The 23,343-nt window shown below is 52.5% G+C and overlaps 1 protein-coding gene across 2 annotated transcripts in view; it reads right to left on the reverse strand.

The window, feature by feature from the left end:
- LOC105700576 (T-lymphocyte activation antigen CD86) overlaps nucleotides 1–23,343 on the reverse strand; it is a 203,889-nt gene that overhangs the window by 31,794 nt on the left and 148,752 nt on the right. For both annotated transcript variants that reach the window (XR_002762407.1, XM_012426537.1), the window contains exon 4: nucleotides 20,679–20,901. Coding sequence is in view for 1 of the 2 variants with exons in the window: in XM_012426537.1 (XP_012281960.1) it covers nucleotides 20,679–20,901 (223 nt within the window). In the remaining variant the exon portion in view is untranslated. The remainder of the gene's footprint in view (nucleotides 1–20,678; nucleotides 20,902–23,343) is intronic.

A 23,343-nucleotide genomic window follows, 5' to 3' on the forward strand; every position in this document is an offset into this window, starting at 1 on the left:
CCGGAATTACGCGGGACGACGAGCGAGCTTCCGCCTCGCGGGGCGCGAGGAGTCGTGCGTGCTGCCGAGGGATGGCGACAGGTTAACCTGCCCTCTAAATGAAATATTTGGGACTTCCCTTTGTAAAACCTTTAAAAAAGCCCGGATGAATAATCTACCGTCGGATGAGAAATTGGGCAGCAAAAATATTGGACGGAAAAGATATACATGAAATGGGGAGCCCTAAATTTTCCGGGATTTGCGAGGCAATTGGAGGTTTCTTTTCGGGAATTTCGAATCCCGGGACCCTGACGACCGGGAGAATTGCGTCTTACGGGAAATGGGTTAACGTTCTTGGCGAAGACCTCCGCCATACTTTCGCGTAACCGGGACGTCGGCAATAAAAAAGGGGACACCCCCGACGAGTGCCGCGACATGTCGGATACATGGCCGGGAAGGTCGAAGGAATTTCGGGAATGCGTCAAGTGACATCCACCGCGGATTCACCCGCAGGACTTCCGCAAGTCCCTGGGACTCTTCGTCGAGTCCTATCAATGTCCGGGATGCGGCGTTATCGACCCCGCGAGACCCGAGTTTCCGGGGGAGGTTTCGGGACACACTTCGGGATACGTCCGTACGTGCGACATTCACCGACATACCCCGTGCCAGTACTTGCCAAATTTCCCGCAAAGTACGAAGCATTTCCAAGAAAGTCGTGACTACAATTTCTCGATTACATTATCTGAAACCCTCGAAACGGTCCTCTTCGATGGGCTATTCGTCCGGAAATCAGCGAAAAGGATTTCCTCCCTCGAGTACCGATTGCGATTAATTTCAAATGATATTATAAACAGCGGCATGATTTTGTAACAACCGACGATCGGCCCTAAAATCGAAGTACCTGTCGCCATTCATTCCTCTCTTCAAGGATGACAAATGTCGGGAAAAAATAGGGAAAAAAAGGAACGCACCCGGGATCATCGCGAACCGATAGACTGACGTAATGGGACGTCCCGGACGTAATGGGTATCGATCGTGGGACGAGGTCCCGACCTATTCTACAGGATCTCCCGGCGGATCATTCGACGAGTCGAGATTTACGATTGTTCGCGCGGACTCCCCTCGCCCCCTGGAAACGCAACTCGCGGAGGTGGTGCACCGCGTACTCCGAATTTATGGCACCGCCCGTGGGTTTCGGGAAAAAGCCGAAAAAAAAAAAACTGCGAGGGCCGATCATTCCCTGTCCCTCTGGCGATAAACCCTCGACACCCGCCGCCACGTACGACGAATTCAATCCATAATTTAGGGCATCGATTGCAATCTTAACGAAGTTATCTTATCCGCCGTAAATCGTCGACTCTACGAGGGAATAATCGCCGAACGCGACGCGATGCATTTTCCCAGGAACGCCCGTAACGAGAGCGGCTTTTATCGGGCCTGATAAGACTTCACCAGTGATAAGTGTTGGCTACTATCCTATTCTAAAAAGGTATCGACGAGATTTACGAAATTCCAGGTAGTAGAAAATTATACAGCGTTAAGGATATGTCGTTAATTATGAGAAAATAATATGCGGATAGCGCGAGTGTGCCCACAATTGCGAGGAAAATTTTTCCCTCGGTCTCGGAGGGTTGTCATTGTGTATCGCGTTTCGCGTCTTGCGTTTTACGTCTTGCGTTTCGCGCTTTTAAGTTTCGCTACTCGCGTTTCACGTTTCTTCTCTAAGAAGTCGTCTCATCCGCCTCATCCGCGGCCTTGGGCCGTTTCCGGCTTTCCCAGGGCGCATTTTCCCATCGGGGATTCGCATCGAGCGAGCGGACGCAAAGGGGGCGAGCTTGCGGAAAATCCCGGAAGAATCTCTTTCGATAGACCGCGAGCTCCGGCGAGCGGAAGTTCCGCCGCGCGGTCCTCGCTCCCCGATCAAAGGCCGCCCCGCGGGACGAATTTCTCGATCGAGCGACTCCATTTGCCGGCCGACAGGGGCTCGTTGTTTCTTTTCTTATTTCCGACTCGTCCGCTAACCCAGATACCGCGGAGAAATCGGCCAAACAAAAGGGATCGGACAGTCGGCGGCCTTATCGCGCGTCGGTACAAGAACGCTCCGGGCGGGCGGTCGGCAGATAAACGCCGGTATTTCGCTGGAACGACGCTCGCCACGGCAAAACGCTTCGGACAAAACTTACGCTCCGTGATGTCCGGAGGATCTTACATTCGGGCCATTTTTTTCCAGCATCTCGGGTTGGCGTGGAAAATCGCATTTCCCCGGAACGCCGCGAGGCGCGCCTCCACCCTCGGCGAAACTCGCTCGGTGAGGTGATAAATTATTTTGACCGAATCGCGGCCGGGATAATTGCGAGTACTTGCTGTAAATCGCGGAAAGATCCACGTAATTCTGGGGAGTGGGTAAGGGGAAGGGGAGGGGATGCAGCCCCTAGAAACGTGAGAAATGGACGCTGCATAAAGTAAGATAGCCTTTTGCACCACAACAGCCATCCATGGTAATGTACCGACAGTAAAGTCGGCCTCGTAAAATATTCCCTCCCACCCCCGTGGCCTCTCATGTTCCATGAGCCTCGAAATAACCTACTCGCTGCGCCACCCGGCATCCGCAGTCCCCCTAGATGCAGCCCCGATGCACCGACACTTCCGGCCATTTTCCGGACCGATCGGAATCCGTGATCTCGGCAGGCGCCGTATACTGATTAATTTTATGGATGAGCCGCGACTTTCGAGGGACCGTCTCCTCTTTTACCTCCCCACCCCCGCGAACCAGCGAACTATACGGAACAGAGTCGACGGAGAAAAAAAAATTGTATGCAATTTCGGAGAAAATCTGAATTTAGAAAAAAAAAAAAGAGACATCAAACGTGACCTCGATACCACAGGGGTAGATTATGCACGTGAAAGACACAGAAACGGGGGAACTAGTTTCCGAATTTGTAATTTCCCACGGTGACAATTAATTTTCGGGGGTTTCTCAAAAGGGGTGATTAAGGGAACTCGGGGGGTTATCGCGCGGTGCACAATTTCCGCAGCATCCACACAATTTCCCGGCGCTCCTTTTTTCCGGGCGCGAGCTGCATTTCCCCCGGTCGGGCTCGAGGCAGCGCCTTTGCCGTCTGCATTAATTAACAATCTGGGAAATGCACGATGTGCCGGGTGCATTATTCAAGTTGCAACGCCGCGCGATTGGGCGCTGCCGGAGGAGGGACGGAACGAGAGGAAAGCGAGAGGAAGGCTAAAAGGCGGCCGCGCCTTTTTCCTCGATCCACGGGAATCGTCCTCCCGCTTAAACGTTGATTCAGACGAGCGTTTACTTCCCCTCGCCGTTAATTAACAATGCGCGAAAACCCCGGCGGGATCGCCCGCGTCGCCGGTGCATCGGTGCATCGCCGCTGCACCGTGGCTGCACCGCGAGGAGGCGCGTCAAAAGCGACGGGGCCTTTTCAGCTTGCTCGTAAACGCGAACCCGGCGAGGAACCTGCGAATCAAAAGTATTCCCCGGTTCTGTCCTCTGCGTTAATTAACAATTTCGGGAATGCACCGCGCTGCACTCGCGCCCGGTGCATTATTCAGGTGACATCGCCCCCGCGATTAAGCCGCGCCCGCGCTAAAAGCTACACGCCGCTTTTTCAGAATCCGGAATTAAATGCCTTTTTATTTGCCGCGTCCGCGTTAATTAATAATCCCCCAAACGGGGGCGCGGGCGGCATTATTCGCCGTTGAAAAATCGACCGTTTAATCCCACGTCGAACGGCCTCGCCGACATCTCGGGTCGTTGCACCTTCTTCCGGGGAATGATAATCCCTCGAACGACTCCGGCAGACCGGAAGCGTACAATAGCTTCAAGTATTAAAATACGTTATTCAAATTCCACGTAATAAAATTTATATATATATATATATATATATATACGGTCGCAACCCGATATAATGCAGCGCGATATAACGCGGTTTTGTGTACCGAGACCGAGGAAACGAAACCTGCTATTTTTAACGAAAATTCATTTCAAAGAGACGGTACCGGTATTATCCAAAATCACAGCGGATATATTGATTGGGATTAATTAACGACCGAAACATTGGGAAACGCGCAATTCAAACTCATCTCGTAACCAAGCTCCGCATAAATCCGCGTAAGTCACCGCGTTATAAAAAGAGGGTCTCGCCGGAGAATGCGGACGGGTCCTCCGCCCCCGATATTTCGGATCACTGTCCCGTGAAAATGTACACCGAATTAAAAGGCGGTTTTATTTCCGCGGTACTTTTAGATTGAATTCCGCGGGAGCGCGGATTGTGTAAAAGTTCCGCGGGTTTTCCCCCCCGTCCCCTTCTGCCCGGGTGGGTCTTTTTTTATCTTTAATGTCGTCGGCCCCGCGGATACATTTCGAGCGAGGGGTGTGCGGGTAATTGAATTGCCGATTCAGGGGTGACTCGATCGCGGCCCGACGGGAAATCGACGATTTTTCCGCACGGTCATCGTTTCCATCCAATCTTTTTCGTTTCCCTGTCCGTCCCTCCCCGCCGCCCCGTCAACGCTCCTCGCAAGGCCCTCGTTATACGGACGGCATATCTCGCCGTGATCTCCGTCGTTACGCCGAAAAAAATGGGAAATCGCAAAATTGACACCTGAACGAGCACGACGCGGTAATATCCGTCAAGCATCGAAGTCCTCCCAAAAGGATCACATATGTTTGGATAACACATCTCGTACAAACCACCCCGCAAGAATTGCGGCGATGCGTTATTAAACGCGAAGCCACAAGTCGGCGGGGAAGTTGGCGACGACTCGTCAATAATTTATGTTATCGAGTTTGCGACAACTTCCCCGGCGGGGCCGCCCCGGGAATATTTCATACACCTACTGGTGGGGGTGAGTGTCGTCCATCGGCCGGGGGGGGGCCGGGGTATGGGGGGCCTCGGACATTACGATTCCACATCCGTCCCGGAAATGAAATAAGCGCGCAGCCTCGGTAAATTTAATGCCGAGGACATTACGGGGACAAGGGGTAGCCCGGAAGAAAAAGCCACAAAGCCGGACTCGGGGCCCGGGGGCGAATGGGGCGGTTTGCCCCCTGGGGGTACCACCTCTTTCCTCCGTTCCTTCTTCGGTCCGGTCGAGTCCCACGGGATCCAAATAAAGCCCGAAGAGTGGTGCCAGTCGAATTGCCGTCCTTTCCCCACTCTCTTTCCCGGAAGAAATTTTCCTATCTGCCCCCACGGCCCCCCTCGCGAATTCGCCGAGGAAATCATTCTCTCGATCAATGACTGCTCCAGGGGGGGTCTAATGCGAGCGGTCTTGGTCCGAAAGAGGACCGATCGTATTTTCTACGGTTAAGAGTCGTTTCGTTGAAACGGGGTTGGAGGAGGACGGGGGGAGGGCAGTCTTTGTCGTTTCCTTTATCGGCCCTGAGTGCCGGTGGACGCCCGCGAGCTTTCGTTTTTTAACAAACGGGCTTCCCCCTTCTTCTGGAGAAAAGGGGGGAATCCCGGAAAGAAAGCTTCCTGGAGAGTTTGGGGGTGGGGGTCGCCAAAGAGGACGTTCAATCTGCTAAGTGAGAGCCCTCTTGCCATAAGCAGATTTCCGCAAGGATCCCCCGGGATATATCTCCTTCAAGTTCTATGGGGGACCATATCATATCGGGTGCGATGCACCTATGAAAGGGACCAAGGGTCGGGGGATTCCGCGGCGGAAGCGCCGCACATCGGTTGGCAGCCTCCCAAACTCAGGCTTTATTTACCGGGGGTGGCCTAAATTTGTTGCGAATTTTTTTTTTCTCGGTTTTTTCACTTTTTTTTTTTTCTGTTGGCGTTTGGCGCTGCAGGGGAGATACATAGATGGGCTCGTTTCGGGAGTTGAGGAGGAACCTGATGAGATATCTGAAGAGGAATCTGAAGAGCGAGGTGGTGATCTTGGTTTTACCGGCCGTGGAATATGTGCGCGCTCTAATTGCTTATTAATAAACCCAGAGGGGTGCTGGGGCAGCGCGGCGCCGAGGAAAAATTTCCTCACCGAAGGGCCGTCCGCGGAACGTTCAAACTCTTTCTCGCTCGAGTGCTCGGATTTTTTTACGATCGGGTCCTTGGAAACTTCCCCGGTTATTCCGGACGGCCGATTTCCCCGTTTTATGCTGCCAAGTCGAGTGCTTCGCGCACCGCATGCAAAACGCGCGGCCGTAAACGGGCCGCGGTCATTTTTGCCCGCGAGCTTTGGGACACTAAAATCCGAAAATCTTGGCACTTCTTCGTGGGGGGGGAAGGCGATGGCCACTTTGCCCGTTCTGGCCACAATGGCCGGCCCGGTGCTCGAGTAAACGACGGCGAATTACTCGCGGAAAAGCTCGACCCCCGGATAAGTGTTGACCGGGAGTTACGATACACCCAACGGCTTCTCGCGGACAAATTCAACGCCGCGTTTAACGAGCTTAAATCATGGCGGCCCGGAAAATCGGCCTCGGAGGGTGCGAAAATCTATCCCCGACCTAACCTGCCCGTTCCACCTCCATTTCGCCGATTAAATCGAATCCTTCCCCCGAGGAATCTCGATACTTCCTGATAAACGAAACCTTTATTAATTTCGAACGAATTCCCGAGTATAGTCGAATAAACGTAGAGAAAATGTCGAATTTGTGCTATCGTGAAGTAGGGTGTTTTTACTTAATAAAAAATATACATATCCATAAACTGACACTAATTTCAGAGAAATTAAAGCCTGTAGGATAACAGCGATAAAATGTACAATTCGTGAAGCCACGGAGCTTCCTTTAATGAAAAGTCCTCGTTTTGAGGATTTCTTCCTTCGTGGGCCAACTTTTGGCACGCCCGCGTCTCCGCCGCAACGAATCCGCCATGTCGGTAAAATATTTAGCCCCGTCGCAATTAATTTCCCGAGTTAACCGGGAAACTTGGGCCGTACGTGCATTAGCAAATTGCGTTCCCGCCGAGTGCCCGCGGAGAATCGAGGAGCGGAACGGCAGTTTTGAAAGGACCTGTATACGCGCAAACTTCCCCGGCCTACGGGGTGCGGAGAGTAGCCCGGAGGGAGCCGGGGATATTATTCCTAATGCAATCCCGTCAGGATCATAATTGAATATCGGCCTGAATGCCGGCCAAAGTCGCCGTTCCCCGCGCCCCTTTATCTTAGGACCCCGAAGAGCCCGGGGGGTGCCCAAGTACCGCGACCCCCCGCCCCCGTTGCATTATGCACTCCCCCAGTGCCGATGCAATCGGCCCCCGAGTGCATTGTTCCCGGAAGAATATTTGGCAACCACTCGATTGACCGCGGAAAGTAATTAGCCCCCTTCTCCCATACGTAACTTCCGGTCGCCGAGTTTCCGCGATTTCCCCCAAATAATCGCGTTTCCGGGGGGCGCCTTTTAATGGGGAACGTTGAACGGCGTTTCCGGCAGTTCTTGTCGTGGGAGAAGACGACTCTCCGAAGTGGTTTCACGGTGGAGAAAATTGTCATCCAGGTGCATCGCAGGGTTTGTTTTATGAGGAGGGATAAAAAAAAAAGAACCGGCCACTTCGAGGAGCACTTATCGAGATACACCTGCTCCGGCCTCCGAGACGGCTTCATGATCGGGGGGCAAGGTGAAAATCGCTTATGGGGCCCCAGGTGCGACCGAGGGGTAGCGAAGGGATAATTAATGATACTGTCACGTCGTATCGACACTCGGGCCCTGGGGTGGAGGTCTTGCTCGTATTTCAGAAATGGCTGAATCCACTGCAGTTTATAAGCGGGAAGTTGCGAACAGGTAATCGCGCCGATGGTTTCAAAATGTACCCAGTTTAGTCACTTGTATCGGTTTAATTTTAATTTACACTGGAATTATATTGGATGTTAGGTAAATATATCAATTAGTGCTCGGGTACTGTCGAGGATGTAACGAAGTCGCCAGCGAATAGCACTTGGGTCAAACAGGGGTAGATTAGGAGACTCGTTATTAAAAATAGACAGGCAGATATGGTACTACTTAGAGGTGCTATCATATTAGATATAGAGGTTCCGTCGATTTTTTTCCCCGTTTTCAGAGTCAGGACAGTCACCTGTCCATTATGGTGGGACAGGTGCAAGTGCGCCACCCCTCGCTCAATTTCCCACCTTTCGGTGCTCTCTGCCAGGAGCTACCCCATAGTGTCAGCTGATGGCTTTGGGGGCTGAGTGCCGGCTTTAAAAAAACACCAGACACTTTCCCTCCCCCCTAGGGAAACTTTTCCAAAAGTTGGGGCTCGGCAGGGTGCTAAGTGGGAGCGTCTCAAAAAAAAAAAAGGAGAAAAGGAGGCGAACGGAAAGGAATCTCGAAAACGTATTCATGGGAAGGCCGTTCTCTGAAATTCTTCATAGGGCGGTTCTTCGGGTTTTTCGGGGTCTTCGGGGATAATCTGCAGCGTTTTCGCGGAGGAACGAGTTCGTTAATTATTTATTCCCCAGGCCTCGCGGAGGGGCACAAGTTCGGTCCGAAAAAGGGAGGAAGAAAGGAGGTCGCTCTTCGTGCTCGGTTTACAGGGTGTCGTATATACGCCGAGTCATGGAACCGGGAAGAGCTAATTACGAGACGAGACGGGGTACCCGCTCTAGCCGAAGCTCTTCGTGTCAACGCGGTAAAACGAGCACCTTCAGCAAGGGGCGTAACGCGTTATTAAGTAGCCGACGAGATGCCGCGTCTGCTCGAAAGGGAAGTAAAACAGAGATCCACTTTGCCGGCAAACAGACGTTCCTTCCTCCTTGAACCTTCGGCGGCAAGGTGGGGGTGCATCCCCCAGAAGAGGGGGCTCACCGGAAGTGCACTCTGGCCAGGGATGCAAGGCCTGGATTTTAATTACGAGGCTGGCGGAAAATCCGCGCGATCGGAAACTAGATTCCACCCATTTCTGAAGAAGCCTAAAATTTCAACCCCTTCTTACGCCCCTTAGAGATCGACATTCGAAAAATCGCTATACAGTTCAGTTGTTATGGAAGGGTCATTCTATGCATATTAAAACGTCAAAACGTGTATAAAATTTTTCTCTAAACTGGGTGCATCGACTCATTTGAAATTTCATCACGCGATGAACTCTTGGTCCATAAATTAAGTCAGCGAGTTAAGGTTTTGTTCGTGGAGATTAATAAAAATCGCCCATCGTTTCCTTTGCCCGGGTGGGCGGAAAAACGCGTCCGGACGATGTGGGCGTGAATTGTTAATCCTCCTCGTCGGGCAGTCCGTCGGTCGGATGAATTCTTCGTCCGTGGCGTCTCTCCTTTTTCGTCGGTGCCCATTGTCCGGCTCCGGGGACAACACGGGGACGACGTCCACCATCGCCCGGGGGTTGGCCGGCGGCCCCATGAAAAAGCTCCCGTATACCCGGGCTCGCTCTTTCCCCTTCCTGTGTTTTCGTTCGGCATATCGAGTTACGCGTACATTTTGCAAACCCGCCCGGGGGGCGGAGGGGATTCGTCACGTGAGTATCTGGGGTAATATCGACGGTGGACAAAAGGGAGACAGAAGCGCAAGGAGGGCAAAATAATCCTGCCACGAGACCTGACGGCCTCTGTCAAGGGACATAATTTCTATGGTGACATAAGGAATGATACGTATATTCGGACGAAAATGTATTAAATTAAATTTCGTTTTATCATTTAAATATGCCCCACTAAGGGACTTATGGCGTCAAAGAGGTCTCGTTTATGAAGTATAGTCCGCCTTGATAAAATCCCGGTGTCGCCCGTAAGGGGCGCTTTTTGGAGGACCCGGCTCCGCGGATTTCTGCCTCCCGCGAAGACGGCGTAAATCCCCGAGAGTACACCTCGTTGGGCGAAATTGCGTGTACACGTCGACGGGTGCGTGTTATCATCCGAATATACGGGGTGAAATTACGCCGGTAAAGCATCAGGCTGTCGCGATGTGGGGGGATTCGGGGGTAGCGGAAAACTAAGGGTTTGGGGGAGGAAAAACGGTGAAACGCGGAATAAGGCGCAGAGAAGATAAGCAAGAGAGCGAGACAGGTGGAGGCGGCTACGCGCGGGGGGAGGGAGAAAAAGAAACCAAGAAAGTGGAGATAGACAGAGTCGCGCGCACTCCTTGACGAAACTTTAGCGGTATCACAGAGAGCAAATAAATTTATGGGGAAAGTTAAAAGCATTGCAAGCTCAGCGCGATGCCGCGCGTGTTGCCTGGGAGCTTTTATTCACCAACGCCGTCCCTTTTTATCCCTCTTTCCCTCTCCTTCCCCCCTTTTTCTCTCTCTCTCGCTCCCTCGGCAAATGGGGTTATTTACGACACGCGACATCGGAAGTCCGGCTCCTCTCGATTGTTTTCCCTCGTTTCTTTTTTCCTCCCTCGGGATTAATCGGTCGCGCAATTTCCGGGGCCGGGAGGGGACCGCGGGAAAATCGGGCCGGAGGGTAATAACGGTTAATAATTATCGCGAATTAATCTGTCGCAATGTGCGGACGTTATGTCAGGGGGGAGGTAAAAGCACCGCGGTACCCCCGTTAAGTAATGTGTGCGCGGGGCAGAGTCGAATTAAGGCAACATTGATTTACCGGCCGGTGGCATTGATTTTGTCGGGGCTTTTTCCACCGCGCCTCCCGAGCCCGGTTTACTTTTGTTCGGTGCCAATCATTGGGTTTACATATGTATATATAATTTTATACGATAACACTCGCCGGCCCCGGTAAACCGTCCCGTATCGACGTTTCCCGGATACGAGGGGGAGTTTTATCCTTTATCCGGAAAATTGAAGCGCGGCGCGAAATTGCGGGAAAAAAAAATTCATCCGAGGAACCCCTTCCTCTGGACGGGACTCTTCGTGGGGGACCTTCGATCGCGGTCGAGCTCATTAATCGGGGATGTCGAGACGGAAATCGTTCGTCAGACGTCGAGGTGGAAACGTCGTCGACGGTTTGTGGGTTTTCCGGGGGATGTCGAATAATTACTTGATTAATCGATGTCGATTATTATCGAGAAATTACCGGTGAAACGTCTTCGGATTATCGCGGGCTTTATTAGGTCCGGAAATCATCCCGTTGCAGAAAATCCGCATTTCCGCCCGCGGAAAGTACACACAAAAGGGCCGCGCATTACGGCTGCCAAGACGACGGCCATTGTGTCCCCATACACGCGAGGACTATTTCCTGCGGCAATTAGTATAACCGGCGGGGTAACCATACCGTTTTACGATCCCGGTCATACTCTTTCCTCCGCCAGACACATAATGGCCCCATGGCGGAGTTATTTGGGGCGCACGGATCTCTCGCGGCCTCGTAATTTCCCCTTTCGTAGACAAGCTTTCCCTCAAGGATCCCCGGGAAATTCTCGACTCAATAACATTCACGTAAAATCATCGACCAGATGATTTCCACATAAAATCAAGGCCCATTGTGTAGGAGAAAATATTTCCTCGAAGAAGGTCCTCCTCTCTTAACGCATTACCTACATTGAGAAGAAAACGGGCCCTGATTAAATTTTATGTTTTCCACCTCTTCGTGGGAATTATCTCTCCCACAGGAGGGGTTGGAAAATCGGCGCCCCAGTCCCCCGGGCGTAAAGATCGGTCGTAATCACGGGCGTCGCATTTCCCTGGAGCACGCGTCCTTTTTTCCGTCCAAGGCGGTCCTGGATACGCGGAGACGTTTACGATTTCCCGGGGATCCAGGCGTAAGGCGGCACCGTCCGGCTTTGCTCCGACTTTTCTTTCCCTTGTTTCCTCCCTTTTTCCGCCGCGTTTTTTTACGAGGGACAATAGTCCCCAGGGCAGTAAATAGGCGACATCTGTTTCGAGGCCGGGGCTGGCGGGGGCGCAATAATGAACGCGAAAGCCCGGCCGGTGACTTAGTTCTGGCTCGTAACTCTAACGAGAGGAGGCCGCGCCACGGGGCTTGAATTTTCCAGGAGAGGCTGGCCCGACCTCGTAAATTATCCTTCGTTTCACCCGGGAGTATCGCCCGACACTTCGGGGGACGAGGACCGGGCGCTGGCGAGAAAGCGACCCCGGGCCACCTCGTATCGGTTCGAAGAGACTTCTCGGGGCATCGGGTCCAACCTCGACTTGACAATGTTTTTTAACTCGAGTACCTCGAGATGACAATAAATTCGACTTGGTACGTTGCAACTGCGAACGGAAAGGTCCTCGTTTTTGGTCGATTCCTGCACTTCCTGCCCCCGCGCTTCCCCGTCTCAGGACCGTCCCAGTCGTTACCCCAGCTCGCGCAATTGCTTCGGCACGAGACCGAAAACTTGCATTACGAGGGACCTCGCGTGTCGCTTTAGGATCATTACTGACACGAAAGTATAAGCCGGTTACCTCCAGGTACCGCGAGTATCCGAGACGTCCTGGAAACGTCCCTGCGAAGTTCCCGTGGGATAGAAGGGGTGGACCGAACATTTTTTTCTCGGGGCACCCGGTGGAAAGGTTTAGCGTGGTTCCTGGCAAAGGCGAAGAGAGATTCCCCAGACAAGTCGGGGAATTAATTAGGCGTGAAACCGGGACCAGTCGTCGAGGCGCATCGAGCCGCCTCGTGATCCTAAGGAGGCTCCGGAAGAGAGAGGTCAGGTGGGGAAGTAAATCGAGGACGATATCTCGATGGTCCCCGGCATCCGCGGGGAATCTCGGCGAAGTCCCGACCGGAGGAAGTTACGAGGCAGGGCTAAGCAGCCGAGACGATATCTGGCAGGTTGCCCGTTTGCAAACTCAGCTGTGGCAGGGGTAGGACCTGTCCCAGCACCCTCTCGTCGGAGGGACGGGGGTGGTCCCTCTATCTCCTTCCTGAGGAAGGCGGGCCCCGAGACACGAGGATGACTTTAAAGCTCCTCCGGTTGGATTTAATAACGCGGCAAGATGTTGCGCGGGACGAAACCACCCGCGAGTTATGGGCGGCGGATGGGATGTGGGATGACGTCCCGACGCGATTACACGTAGGCTTCTCCCAGGGAAATCCTGGAGGAAGGAGGAACCACGCCGATCGATCGGGTGCTCTTCCGAGTGGTTGAATCTCTGGGTATCCACGAACGAGGACGGAGTGGTGATGAACAAAATCCTGCGGAAATGACAGTCGCAATTCTTGCCATGGAAGGGGGGTTTTACGGCGTTTTGGCCGCTTCGGGGATATCCCTGACAATAAGTCTCGCGGAAGGAGTCCGCGTTCGCGGGAACGTCGGTGAAGTTCCTCCGCCGGGGATTCGGCCGGGATAAATAAGTGAGACGTCGTCCGTTCTCCTCAGGAGAGAAGCAAGAGGAAGACGAAGACATCCGGAACTAGCACTGACCTCCATCTTTCTCCATCTCCCTTCCCACCCGGTAGTTATCCGTTCTTCTTGCTTCTCTCCTTCTAGCCCTCTCTTTTCGTCCCTCTTTTGGCTCTCGACTCTCTCTTTCCCTTTCTGTCCATACTCGCAGCTACTTCCCGTCGGTGTACAGAATGCGAGAAAATATTCCACGTGAATGGCAAGACGGGCGACGCGACGCCATATCCCGAGGCGTCGCGTCGCGACGTTGCGTCACGTTGCTCGTTTGCTTCGTTTCAATGACACTTGCACCTTCGTCGTCGTTAAATTCAACTTTCCGTAATTCAAAATTTCGTGACGAGGAAAGAAATTTCATTTATTCGGTCTCACGCAATATTTCGTTATGCATGAAATTTTATTTTTAATTCAAAGTTTAAAAAATATCCACAAACAAATTTGTCAAAAAGTGAAATTTCATGGCTCGATTATGGAAAGAAATTTTGTAGGAAAACAATTTTTTCAACGTGCTTCCTTGTGGCGGAAATTCGGGATTATCGCGAGAAACGGAAGGAGATCGAGAGGAGTGAAGCTACCGGGGAGTATCGGGGCTTCCTGGATTAATTAATTTAATTTCTTCGGAGCATATTTCGCCTCATACAATTAATCCGCGGTGGGTGGGTTTTCATTAGGAATTCATAGGCTCTTAAAATTAGGTTCGGCAGGACGACCGCGATCGAGTCCTCCCTCCCTGCGGGGAGGGGAAAATCCTGGAGCGTCGGTCCCGCGTCTTTGTAAATCCTAGGAAGGCCTTTGTATTCCGCGGCGACAACGAGCGGGGAAGCTTGTAAATTATTCAGGAGCCAGATAGAATTGGTAGGGAAACGGAGACGACACCGGGGGAGGGCCAAGGACGAGGAGAGACGACGAAACGAGGCGGGGTCGGGGAAGTTGGCTTCCAGGACCGCGAGGAGAGGCTCGGAAAACTCCTTTTCCGAAGAGCCCGAGAGGGGCCTCTCGCCTCGGAGAACAGTCGACGTAAATTCCGACTTGACGAAATAAAACGGCTCTATTTGTCTCTCGAACCCGGCTCTAATATTCCGGGCGTTTACGAGGCAAGCCCAACCTCGTGTGAGACTCGTTTTCGCCGGGCAAAATAGCCCCGTCGTAAAGGAATAATAAAAAGGAGCAAGAGGGACACGTACGTAACCGAGGAAAGCAAAGGCGAGAAAGTTCGGAGACTTTTTCCCCATTCGTAAATTTTTTTACATCGTTTTTATTAACATCCAGATTAAGGGGATGCAAGGCCCTCGAATCAGTCGATCCGAATATCACCATTTATCATTTTTTTTTAAGGTCCTTAAAATCAAAGTCCTTTCCTCCCCCTTTCCAGGGACCCTAAGGATGCACCTGCAGACATGCGTTGACGCGCCGGCACCCTTGAGGTGGAAAAAGGGCGCATTTATCTCGGGCTAATCCGATATTCGCGCGTTTACCCGGACTCCGAAGTTACGGCTCCCCTGGGGTCGCACCTCGGGGGGGTGTATTAGAGGACCCGCCCCTTCGCCGCAATTACCGTAGCCCTAATTAATGGACACGCCGGAAAAGCGGGCGGAACGCTTTATTAAAACCAGCCACCTCGAGGTCGCCACCCCTCGAGCACTCGGCGGAGATTCCGAGGGTGCACTTTCGGGCCTGCCTCCCTTCGCGGAGATGCTCCTTATATCGCGGACAGCTCCTTATAGCGCGAAACGGGATGAAAACTGTGACCAGTCCCGGCGGAAGGCACGATTTCCGGGGCGTTACGAGGGACGGAAGTGCGTCGTTCGCGCCTGCGACGGAAGTGCGATTCTAAGGGTGAGTCTCTTCTCCAGAGATGTAAGCCGAGAGATATGAGACATAAGGTGCGCCATCAAAAAATGTATATATCGCTATTTTATAACATTTATGTGCATCATAGTGACACCTTTACAATTTTACCATAACCTCGTGTATTAAAAATGCATTGATCTTATATTTTTAATAGTGGAGAAGGGGTCATCCCCATTTTAGTCATCTACCTCTAATCCTCACGTCGCGGTGGTTTTTGGTTACTAGCTTCGGGGAGTTTATCGATTCGTATGGTAATTGATGTTTATTAAAAATGTAAGAGCATATGTTAAGGATTTCGACTTGGCCCCGGGGGCGCAATCGGTAGTCGGGCGTTCAAGGGCTGCGGGGGCAATAAAGATGGCGTGCCGTCGAGCAATTTCGGGCCGAGTCTAAGGGAGCGGCACGAGCAATTTATTCCGACGTGCACCCCCTGGCCGAGGCAGGCAATCGCCCCGCTAAACGGGGGAAACTTTGCCACGGTCGTTACGACGTCGATTGCCGCCACCTCGCCAGGATCCCCCCCTAAGGGCGAATCATCCCCCGCGGAGCTCCTCTTCTAGGACGATTATTTCATTATTAAGGGAGCACTCTTTCGAATGGATCGCGAGAAGAGGGAGCTGCGTCTCCGGAGGAAGAGGTTAGGGAGGAGGGATTTACAAGGGCGGAAAATCATCGGAAAAGGGTAAAAAGGGCGGATTTTCCGTCGTTTCATGCGAAAGCGCACCTCTCGATTTCGGGACACGATTTCGGTTCGAAACTGTTTTTTTCTCACCCCAAAAAACGCTTCCTTCGGACCGTCGTGATTCGTGATGTCTTTTACGCCTCTTCGTAAGGTCTTCGGGTTTCTTTAAAGCGTTTAAAACCTGTCGGAAAAGTGCAGGTTGCGTTTTCGCCGCAGAGGGGGGAAGCGTCCGGATGGTCAGGACGGACCGAGAGAGAGAGGAAACCTGAAACGATCCCTAAATCTAAAGCATAACGACAAGACGATCCTCCCTCTTCCGCGTGGCCGTCGTTAATTTTAACGATCGCTAAGTGCAAGCCTGACCTGCGATCGGTAATTCCGCCTGCTTTTACCGCCCGTTAAAATTAACGGTACGGATACGAAACGCGACCGAATGCGGCCGCGGATATAAGGCGGCGTTCACTTCCGTTTCAGCGTCGTTTCGAAATTTCCCGGTCACGAGGGCGACCCCTGTCCTTATTCTGGGGGAACCGAACCCCCGAAGAGTTCGTGAGATTTTTCATTTAAATTTTACCTCCCCCATTCCGTAATCGACGTAATGCTCTCGACGGTGACCGGCTCGCTTTTTATCGCTCATTAACATATCGCGGGGGCGCCGGACATTAAGATGGGACTCTAATGATAACCCCGTCGTTATGGAATTTTAAGGCACCCTCGATAATTCCCTCGAACGAACTAATCAAATCTCCCGGTCTTTGACCCCTTCGATTAAATCCGCCCGGTCTAAATTAAACGTAATCCATAATTTTCGTGAATTTCCACGCCTGGAAGATTTTCCGTATGTATGAAAAAAACCTTTTCCAGGATTGTGGATGGGTATAGAACACGAAGATTCGACGTAACATTTCGTGGGTTTAATTTTGACAGGATTCGTAATTGCTTAAAAAAATCACTCCGCATGCAAGATTTAATTTTTGACCCGAACATCTTTTCCAGTACCTAAGATCAGGTTGCAGAAATTCAAACTAACTTTAACACGATTTTTTGAAATCTCGGGCAAAGGGGGAGAAAATTTCATTTTTTACGAGGAGACCTTTGCCAAAGTTCCAGATAAGTATGAAGGACGAGGAATCGCCGGGAATAATTCGCGGTTCCCTGAACGAGCAGCGACGTGGCCGGTGGGGCGATTCCCCCCGAGGGGAACTTCCGGTACATAATTCCGCCGCCCCCGAAATTGGTTGTTTCAAACTTTTCCAAGACGACTGCGGTCTCCTGATTAAGTCCGAGGAATCTTCGTAGTTCCTTCTCGACGTCTCCGAATTTTCGTAATCCTCCGTGATAACGCATGCCGACATATTTCCCCCGGTGGTAGAAAAACGAGGAAACGCAGAAATAATTTCCCCCTCTCCCTCTCTCGATATTAATCGGCAAAATGGCGCCGGCGAGAATTTCTCGCTGATGGCGCATTCTTTTTATCTCCCTTTCTTTTTTGCGCGGTTTTCCGGTAAAAATCCCGAGGCTGATAGCGCATCACCGTTTCCCACGGAAAATGGTATCTTCTCCCACGGAGGCGTCGCCCCGGGACACGAGCTGGCAATTTTCCGCGAGTACCGCGACAATTAGCGCGATATTCGCGGGGGGTACCTCCTCCCATCTTGCGGACTTTCCGTTCCATTAGGCGAAATACCCTCGGAATTGCAAATCAGCGCTTAACTGACTTCTTGAATATCTTTGTCTCTACGTGACCGGGATGATTTAGCGCGGCTCAGGAGCGAGAGCGCCTCCACCCCCCCGCGGCTATCTTTATCTTCGACGTTGGGGCGGATTTATATCTTAAGGCGATATGAAAGTAGCATCTGCGGGATCAATTGTTTAAAATAAATTGCGGCGAGCTGGGGGTACCAAAATCTTCCTTGGGGTCTCGAAATTCATATTGTAAAGTTTGGAACGATTCGGTACCCCCCGGTTCGGAGAAAAGTTTCATAAACGAGACCCCTCGGAGGACACTTTCATATCGCCTTAAGAGAGATAAATGCGAGGGGAAAAAGAAATAGAAAAAGGAAAAAAAATTAAAGAAGGGAAGGAAAATCGTCCAACATGGCCGGGATTAATTTAGACGTAGAAAGTAGACGTTTAGGGGCAAGGGGGAGTCCCTGAAACGAGGGATTTCATTAGAGGGACAATCGCGCGTTAGTTCACTACCCCCCCACGCATCTGAATTTCCGCCTAAGCAATTCGTGCCCGTGCAACGGCCCGTTACGCGTTTTACGTCGCTGTAAAGTTTCGAATAGGTCGCCGCCTCGATGCCGGGAGCCTCGGATATATTGCGAATTTGTAGGAACGAGTCGGAGGGAAAGGAAAGCGCGAAGATAAGGTAACGCTCTGGCGAAGGTGGTCTCGTCGCCGAGGAATAGGCAAACAAAATAGAGGGTCAGTCGTTCCAGAGAGCGCTAGGAATGCCAGGAACGCGGGCAAGGCACGTTCCCTCGGGAATACAGTCTAACCTCCCGGGAATACCGTTTATACGGGGGATAAATCATCCCGGGGCTGTAAAAAAAATTCCGATACCTCTGGAAATTTCTCTCGCGGCGGGTTTCCACCGCGAGGCGTACCGCGGCGCCACTCGCCACGGCGGCGGGGAATTCGAACGAGGATTCGATTGATCTAACGTTGAGATGCGCGAAGTTGCCGAATTGTCGCTGGAAGTTCGAAAATGATGGGTTCTCGGTTTCTGATAGTCAGTGGGAGGACGCGGATGGAGGTTTGGAATTTTTTCCATTTTATATTTCTCAATTTCGAAAATTTCCTGGAGAGGAAGGTCTTCCCTCTCGCTGCCTTCGTTAGCGGCGCCCTCGACCGTGCGCGCGCCCTCTCCGGGTTCTCGTTCGAGATATCGATCCCGCACCCCCCGCGAAGTAATATGAGTAACGGTCGGGCTGGCCGCGGCGCGGCAAATTGGATCGGGGTCACGAAACAGCACCCGGCCGCCGTAAAAACGCCCGTCCGAGCTCGGCGCGACTAAATGTTTGCCTTCTCTCCCGCGTTTGTCGCATAAACCCGAGCCTTAATCAGCGTCGGCGGCGCCCGGGAACCGCGGCCTCTGATTGGCCCGCCGCTGACCAATCGGAAGCCGCGCTCGTGGCGCGCTGCCAAAAGTTCCAGACATGGTAAGTTACGCCAATTTTCGCCAATTCACCGGTCATCTCTCCAAAGCTTTCCTCTTCGAGAAATTATGAGAATTACAATTTTTTTTTGCTCTCACAATGACCTTTTAATGGCACCTCAACCGACGCCTTTTCTGAGACGAATAAAATGCAGATTTCGACCGGCGGACCAAATTCCTTTTCTTCGCCCGGGTTCTCGGTTTCCCCGGTGGCCATATTGGATTCTCGCGGCGTCGACGACATCCGGAAAGAGGACCGATCCGGCAGATTCGAGGGAGCGATCGCGGAATATTGCAAAGTCTCCGCCCGGAAGAAGGACGGGAGGGAAGGTAATTTGATAAACGAGCCTTGGCGTCGCCAATCCCGGAGTCCCGTTCCGGCGGATCCGTCCCGAGTGAAAAGATGGCTTCCCCGACGGCACGGTGATGTAAATACGATTACAGGGGGGCAGGGGTGGTTCGCCCCCGTGGGAGCGAAAATATTTGCGGGAGGGCCGCGCACCTGCCTGGATATCCGTCTTCCATCGGGCTCGCCCGGGGCCTCCGGCGAATGTTTGCTCGGCCATAATCATTCCGCTGATTCCGTTACGGGATACGTCCTTGCGCCCTCCACTCCCTATATCTCCGCTTTATGTATGTACATACCTATATATATCCTGCCCGCCCCCGGGATTAAATATTTGTTCCGCGGCGTAAATACCTCGCAGCCACTCGGGTCGACTCAAAGGGCGACGTCGGTCCATTGCGACTTCTTATATCCTAACCGTTATTTATCCTTAATCGCTTTAGAAGAAATCCCATTAAATTTATATCAAGTCAAGAAGATAAAAGTACATTTCGTGGGTATTCTTGAATCGACGGAGAGAGAATTTCACGATCCGGCAATTGAAGCGCCCAAGATGGAATAATGCCCTCGCTGTAAAACAAATCCCCATAGATTTGCACTAACGGAGATAATTAGAAGAAAATTCACTAGGTATCTCGGCTCGACGGGAGAGTAGGCAGGATCTCGGTCCAGCGGTTCGATCTTTCCTTGGCAGAAACCACCCCCTCTCGAAGAACCGCTTTTTCCGCGAAGAGGTAAAAAAATCCATCGGAGTCATTCGCCCCGTGGGGTCTCCCGATTTTTCCCGGGGTCGCGAGTCGCGTGTCCTTTAAAGCGGTCACTCGAACCGGCCATCCGGAGACAAAAGTGGTTCCCTACGTGGAAGGACGCCTCCCGGCGGAATCCCGGCCCGGGGCCTGGCAAACGAGACCCGCGAAATGGAGCAACACACCCGGGAAGACCTATACAACGTTAACGACGTTCCCCGTTGCCTCGGAGGAATTCCGTACATTTGCGCCCTAGTTCCCTCTCTCTCCCTCTCGCGACGCCCGCGTCGCGGCGTCTCTTTCTCTCTCGGGCGCGGCCGCCGTTTCCGCAGGTGCGCGCGGGTTGAGCCCCTCGGCTCGCGCAAGGTTGCACAACGGGGCGGCTTCGAAATGGAAGGTTCTTTCTCTCCCTCCACCTTTTTCCCCGTTTTCATTTTCTCCTTTTCTTCGCGGTCACGGCTCCCCCCTCCTTCCGGCCCACCCTTTATTTCCCGGTGCGCCTTTTCTCCCCGTCTAACCCCGAAGTCGATTCATTACCGCGGCTTTATTGTCGCCTGCGCCATTAATGATTGACACGCCCGACCCTCTGCCCCCGGGCGGATCCGCGGGCTCGTCCTTGCGACTTTTGCTTCTGCCCCCGATATATCGGATGATATCGGGTGGCTACGAATCGTATCTCTAGGACTCACCGACGACATCCAGGTGGACGAAGTGGCTCATGTGAGGTGTCGTGGAGACCTGGCACTCGTAGATGCCGCTATCCCGGTGCTGGGGATACTTGATCTGCAACGTCCAGTCGTCCGAGCGCATGTTGTGCAGTGCCCTGAACCGCTGGTCGCTGGTGTAGGTGTAGCTGCCGATGGTCAGCAAATGGATGTCCCTGTGGCGCACCCAGGACACCTGCAGCGACATCTGAAAAGACAACCCCATGATACCACCCATAAGTCCTGGAAACATCTCATTCGTTCCGAGCGCAAAAGTCGCCGGCGATTAATCAATCGACTTAATTGTTAATTTATCCGGCGTCGTAATACACCCCCGGAGAGGAAGGGTCCCCTCGGCAGATCCAGTTTCCCGCGGGATAGGAAAGAGGAGGATAACTATTAGCAGTCTCCCGGATAAGGATCGTATGCCGGGAGTTAAGTATATCCGGTCGGAGGTCGTCTTCCCTCCGAGGAATTAATAGGGTCGCTTTGCATATTATCTCCGCGAGCCGCGTCGAGGCCGCGAGCTAACATCCGCGGGGGGTGGAAACGGAACCTGGGGGCCTTAGGGTGATAATTAGACCAGGGTTGGCTGCCGGGGCCGGGTATTTTGTAAACCCCGGGGCAAAAAGTGAGCCCCGGCTCAGGAGACCGGCCAAAGTGAAAAGAGAGTCCGCATCTCGCGCCGGCTCTCTCCGTCTCTCTGGCTTTCTCTCCTCCTCTCGTCGCGGCCGCTTTTTTACCGGGACAATATTTAGCGGCGAAGTTAACGCCGAGCAAACCGAGTCCTTTGCCGGGGACACCCTCAAAGAGTCCCCACGTTTGCTCGTGGAAACGCACCTCGGGACCGCTCCCGAGGGCCTCCAGGGACTCCTGGGGTCCCAACTCGCAGATCTCCACGCTTTGCAGGGGAAGAGAGGAAAGAGAGATAACAGAAATGGCACGTGATATCGGTTTCTTGGCGTTGACCGGTAAGATTAAAAAAATTGCAGGAACTTCTGCCTCCGACTGGTATACATAAATTCCAAGTCGTTAATCCCTTTACCCCCAGAGGTGTGTCGGGAAAAGGTAACCCCCGCGCGTATCTCGAATTCGATCCAATCGACATCCACCCCGAGTCGATCGGATCAATTTCAATTTAAGTCCCCGCCTATCTTCGGGATCTCGCTCATAATTTACATTGCTCTCCACGGTCGCGTTGAAGATACGGATCCGAGTCCATTTATCGGCCGCAATTTGTCCCTCTACCTGGGGTTCTCAACGTGCGCGATATTATTCCCCCGGAAACGCCCGGGGAGCTCGACAATTCGGGCCGATGCCCGATAACCCCCTCGACCCCTTTCCCGAGGGGCGCCATTATTTTCGAGGAACTTCAGGGAAAGAAGTCCCGACGGAGTGAATCGCGCCCTTCCTACAATAGACCTCGAGAAATCGAGACTTTCGAGAGGTGAATTATTTTTTTTTTTACAAATAAGCCCGATCGAAGGTACCTCGAAAACGGGCTTTTTCATCGTCACCTTTAAAGTCTCTCGGGGATTCCATTTTTTTCTCGCTTTTCGCTCTTTCTCTCTACGCGATAACACTTGGGGGAACTTCCCTGCCAGGTGGCGAAATACTCGACACGTCTCGGGCCGAGAAACGCGGGTGGTTCCTTTCCCCGGAGCCGATCATTAAGCGGACCCGTTAAGAGAACAATCGCCAGGGCGGTAAAACGTCCGCCGGTGGAAACGACGGCAAGACAAACTTCCCCGCTGTAACCGGGAAGCGGACATGAAGGAAGAATAACACGGGAACGGCGAGCGAGGAGCAAAATCTCGCGAAGGAGGAAAAATAAATAATTGGAAAGTCCTCGCTCTCGGGCACCGTTCGCCGTCCGATCGAGGATCGAGAGGGGAAAAAGCCGCTTTTTTTCCTCCGTCTCTTAAAACACGTCCGCCCGATCTCTTTTTCCGTTTTTCCATTTTCTATCTTCGTCCTTTTTTTTTTTTTCTTTCTGGTGAAATCGTTAAAAGAGGGAGGACGATGAGAAAAATCCGGATAATAATTGTCAACGGTCGATATTTTTTGTGGAAACAATTTTCAATGGCGATACGGACATTGTAATTAAATAAAGGGGAGGTTTCCACCCCTTAGCAACTCTTGTCACCCTTGTTACCCACCCAGGGCGACCTCCACTCACCCGGAAATATTTCCAGGGACCCCCTGCGCCAAGTTGGTGGAGGATCCCCATAAAGCTCGCGGGGGGGGAGGGGCCCTATTAATCGAACTTCGCCAGGGTGGCATGCAAATCCCGAGGGAGGGCGTGTACCGTGTCCCGGGCGGAGTAAGTTTCGGTGTAGATTCAAGATGCGCCCCTTCGAGGACCACCCTGGCGGGATATTTCCGCGGATAAGTGGTTTCGCGAGGAGCGATCTCGACGGTTTAAGGGATGAAACGCAGGCGGGTGAGACTCGAGCCGTTTTCGCCGACGGTTCCACATTAGACATCCGTCCCTTGCCGGGTTATGTTTCCCTAATTTACGACACCCGGCCCAACGTAAACTGCCACCGAGTTGCCAGCCGAAGACATTACATCCCTATCTACCGCCCCCGCCCCCCCGTGTACTCTTTGCATACCAATGCATTGTCTTGGACGAACAATTTATGCGAAT

Source organism: Orussus abietinus, unplaced genomic scaffold (assembly GCF_000612105.2).
Source record: "Orussus abietinus isolate OABI.00-Male unplaced genomic scaffold, Oabi_2.0 scaffold2, whole genome shotgun sequence".
Classification (NCBI taxonomy): domain Eukaryota; kingdom Metazoa; phylum Arthropoda; class Insecta; order Hymenoptera; family Orussidae; genus Orussus; species Orussus abietinus.